The sequence below is a fragment of the Mustelus asterias genome, unplaced genomic scaffold, assembly GCF_964213995.1.
Source record: "Mustelus asterias unplaced genomic scaffold, sMusAst1.hap1.1 HAP1_SCAFFOLD_3913, whole genome shotgun sequence".
Classification (NCBI taxonomy): domain Eukaryota; kingdom Metazoa; phylum Chordata; class Chondrichthyes; order Carcharhiniformes; family Triakidae; genus Mustelus; species Mustelus asterias.
In genome coordinates this window covers 21,422-25,822 of record NW_027593858.1, presented here as the reverse complement: position 1 = coordinate 25,822, position 4,401 = coordinate 21,422, and the positions used below count along the sequence as shown (strand labels likewise).

The window sequence follows — 4,401 nt, the reverse complement described above, 5'->3', positions numbered from 1 at the left end:
CACAAAAACAGAAAATGCTGGAAAATCTCAGCAGGTCCGACAGCCTCTGTGGAGAGAGAATAGAGTTAGAGATCTCACACCACCAGGTTAAAGTTCACCAGGTTTCCTGTTGGAAGCCTGTTGGACTTTAACCTGGTGTTGTGAGACTTCTTACTGTGTTTACCCCAGTCCAACGCCGGCATCTCCACATCAGAGAGAATAGAGCCAACGTTTCGAGTCTGGGTGACCCTTCGTCAGAGCCAGAGTTGGTCCAGTTCCTATTGGTGACCTTAAACTTTCCAGGAATTTAATGAACTGCCTTGCTCAAAAAACGTCAAATATTCGTTGCCAAGAGACCGACTCAGTTCCTTCCACCTCGCCAACACTGACTCTTCCGAGTGATTCTTCTCGGTGATGTGTGTGTATTAACCCCACCCCCAACACAGGGACTCACCGACATGAGGCGTTTATACTCATCCAGCCGCTGCTTGTTGGAAGCAATGAAGAGGCCACCATTCTCAATCCAGCCTGTGTGCAGCCCTGTCTCCTCCTCCAGGTCTTTACTCACAACTTCCCGCGTATGTCTCAACAGCTCAATCTCAATGTCACTTGGCCGCAGTTGCCACAAGAGACCTACGGAGAGTAAGTGGGAAGAGAATGAGGAGATGGCCTGGGTGGGTGGGGGGAGGGGTTGCAGGAGGTGGGGGGGGAGGGGAGGGCGTTACAGGGGGTGGGGTTGCAGGGGGTGGTCGTCAGAGGCCTCAGCCATAGGTTCAGTTCTGGGCATCCTCCCTCAGGAAGGATAGTCAGGCCTTGGAGAGGCTGCGGTGCAGATTCATCAGAATAATCCTGGGGTTTAGAGGGTTAAATATTCTGCTCAGACAGTCTGAGAATAAACTTGTTTAAGGTAAGTCTCAGAATGACCCTTCACCCTACACAATTATTGGAGTTAGCACCTTGAGCTAGGGCAGATTTGAGAAAGATATCAGGGGCATCGGACAAAGGGAGTGTTGATGGTCCATCAAAAAGACGGTGCAGATTGTGGCATGGAGAGAGAGAACAGAATGTGTTAATAATGGAACACAGTGTTCTGTGAAACCAAAACTTTGGAACAAATGTACGGAGATGTACGAGGCAAGTTTTTTACACAGAGGGTGGTGGGTGCCTGGAACTCGTTGCCGGGATAGTGGAAGCGGATACGATAGTGACTTTTAAGGGCCGTCTTGACAAGTACATGAATAGGATGGGAATAGAGGGATATGGTCCCCGGGAGGGTCGGGGGTTTTAGTTCAGTCGGGCAGCACGGTCAGTGCAGGCTTGGAGGGGCCGAAGGGCCTGTTCCTGTGCTGTAATTTTCTTTGTTCTAAATGACAGGTGGCCTTGTGAGGGAGGGAATGGCTGCGGCCATTGGATAAAGAAATTGGATTGAGAAAGGGGAGGTCAGGATGGAGGAGATTCACAAACTCAGCGTTACGTCCGGAAGGTTGGAATGTGCTGAATCTCTTCCAGTTGGTGCTGGGCTCCATTGGAGCTTACAGCAGGCCACGTGGGTGTGAGAGTCAAATAGTGAACTGAAATGGCAACAGGAAGATAGGGGTCATTCTTGCAGACTGAGTGAAGACGTTCCACCTGATCTAAGTGAGGGGTTTAAGATCAGATTGAAACTATTCCAGAACCAGGGGCAGGAGCTGAAAGGGAGCATTCAGGGCTGATGTGAGGAAACACTTTGTCACAGCGCGGACCAATCTGAAACTCTCGCCTCGAGACTGGCTTTGAACTGAAAGTTTCAGAACCGAGATTGATGTTTTTTTGAGGAATGACAATGGAATCGAAGTGGATAAAATACAGACAGATTTCCATGATCTGAATGAGGGCTGGTACAGTGGTTAGCACTGCTGCTTCACAGCACCAGGGACCCGGGTTCGATTCCCGGGGGCACGGTGACACAGGGGTTAGCGCTGCTGCTTCACAGCACCAGGGACCCGGGTTCGATTCCCGGGGGCACGGTGACACAGTGGGTTAGCACTGCTGCTTCACAGCACCAGGGACCCGGGTTCGATTCCCGGGGGCACGGTGGTACAGTGGTTAGCACTGCTGCCTCACAGCACCAGGGACCCGGGTTCGATTCCCAGGGGCACGGTGGCACAGTGGTTAGCACTGCTGCCTCACAGCGCCAGGGACCCGGGTTCGATTCCCGGGGGCACGGTGACACAGTGGGTTAGCACTGCTGCTTCACAGCACCAGGGACCCGGGTTCGATTCCCGGGGGCACGGTGACACAGTGGTTAGCACTGCTTCCTCACAGCACCAGGGACCCGGGTTCGATTCCTGGCTTGGGTCACTGTCTGTGTGGAATTTGCACGTTCTCCCCATGTCTGCGTGGGTTTCCTCCGGGTGCTCCAGTTTCCTCCCACTGTCCAAAAGACGTGCTGGTTAGGGTGCATCGGCCGTGCTAAATTCTCCCTCAGTGTATCCGAACAGGCGCCGGAGTATGGCGACTAGGGGAGCAGTGTTAATGTAAGCCTACTTGTGACAATAATAAAATACATTTTAAACTTTAAACATGTTTGATGGGTTGAATGTCCTGACTTGGCCAAATAGACATTCTCCTTATATTGTCCATTTATTCTCCCTGTCCTCGTGACTCCCCACCAGCCCAACCCCAGCCTTACCCGCAGTGTGCCAAGTGGTCCCAGATGTCAGCTGGTCTCTTTCAAGTAGGACCACGTTGGTAATGCCCATTTTCGTCAGATGGTACAAGGTGTGGCAGCCCAGGCTCCCGCCACCCATTACCACCACATCCGCACATTTTGGTAATGGTTTGGTTGGACCTTTCAGATCTTTTCCCTCTTGGAGATGATTGCTGTGAGGAACATTCCTCGCTTCTTCTTTACTCCGAGTGGCTGAGATGCTCAAATATTGCAGGTTGGATTTGGACGGAAAAATCCGAGAATTCTTGAGGAAAGTAGCGATTCGGAAAGTAGAAAGGGGACAGCTCATGGTCACCTGTAAATCCAAGAAATAAACTTTAGATTCAGAGAGTCACACAGCGCAGAAAAGGCCCTTCAGCCATTCAAGTCGTAGGGAAATGGTGCTGGAAAAATTGATGGGATTGAAGGTGGATAAATCTCCAGGTCCTGATAATCTTCATCCCAGAGTACTTAAGGAAGTGGCCCTGGAAATAGTAGATCCATTGGGAGTTATTTTCCAAAATTCTTTGGACTCTGAACTAGTTCCTACAGATTGGAGGGTAGCTAATGTAAGCCCGCTATTCAAAAAGGGGGAAAACAGGGAACTATAGGCCAGTGAGCCTAACGTCGGTACTGGGGAAGTTGCTAGAGTCTATTATCAAGGATTTCATTATTCGGCATTTGGAAGGCAGTGGTATAATCAGACAAAGTCAGCATGGATTTACAAAAGGGAAATCATGCTTGATGAATCTATTGGAATTCTTTGAGGATGTAACTCGTAGAGTTGACCGAGGAGAACCAGTGGATGGGGTTTATTTAGACTTTCAGAAGGCTTTTGACAAGGTCTCACAACAGACTACTGTGTAAAGTTAAAGCACGTGGGATTGCAGGTAATGTCTTGAGATGGATTGAAAACTGGTTAGCAGATAGGAAGAAAGGTGTTGGTATAAATGGGTCTTTTTCCGATGGGCAGTCAGTGACCAGTGGGGTTCCGCAGGGATCTGTGCTAGGACCCCAACTGCTCACATTATATATTAATAATTTGGAAGAGGGAACTGAATGTATTATCTCCAAATTTGCAGCTGATACGAAGTTGGGTGGGAGGGTGAGCTGTGAGGAGGATGCAGAGATGCTTCAGCGTGATTTGGACAGGCTGAGTGTGTGGACATCTGCATGGCAGATGCAGCATAATGTGGATAAATGTGAGGTTATCCACCTTGCTAGCAAAAATGGAAAGGCAGATTATTATTTGAAAGGGTGTAAATTGAGAGAGGTAGTTATTCAGTGAGACCTTGGTGTTCTCGTGCATCAGTCACTGGTATGTTGGCCAACATAATTGCAGTAAAGCATCCCTATCCCTATACTCAAATCCTCTCGCTATGAGGCCAACGTACCATTTGCCTTCTTTACTGCCTGCTGTACCTGCGCACGCTTACTTTCAGCGACTGATACACGAGGACTCCAAGGTCTCTTTGCGTATCCACCTCTCTCAATTTACACCCATTCAAATAATAATCTATCTTCCTATTATTGCTACCAAAGTGGATAACCTCACATTTATCCACATTATACTGCATCTATATTAGAGAGGGTAGATTCAGAAAGAATGTTCCCAATTGTGGGGGTGTCCAGAAGTGAGGTCATAGATTGAGGATAAGACCTTTTAGGACTGAGGTGAGGAGAAATGTCTTCACCGAGAGGGTGGCGAATGTGTGGAATTCATTACCACAGGA

General features: G+C 49.0%; 1 protein-coding gene across 1 annotated transcript; it reads right to left on the bottom strand.

Moving 5' to 3' along the window:
- Window positions 1-433: 433 nt before the first annotated feature.
- On the bottom strand, window positions 434-2,984 carry LOC144490846 (sarcosine dehydrogenase, mitochondrial-like; the record flags this gene model as incomplete). The annotated part of the gene is made up of 2 exons (XM_078208541.1): window positions 434-612; window positions 2,651-2,984. Coding segments are annotated over 2 exons (513 nt in total), but the record flags the coding sequence as incomplete, so codon positions are not given.
- Between the last annotated feature and the right edge of the window lie 1,417 nt (window positions 2,985-4,401).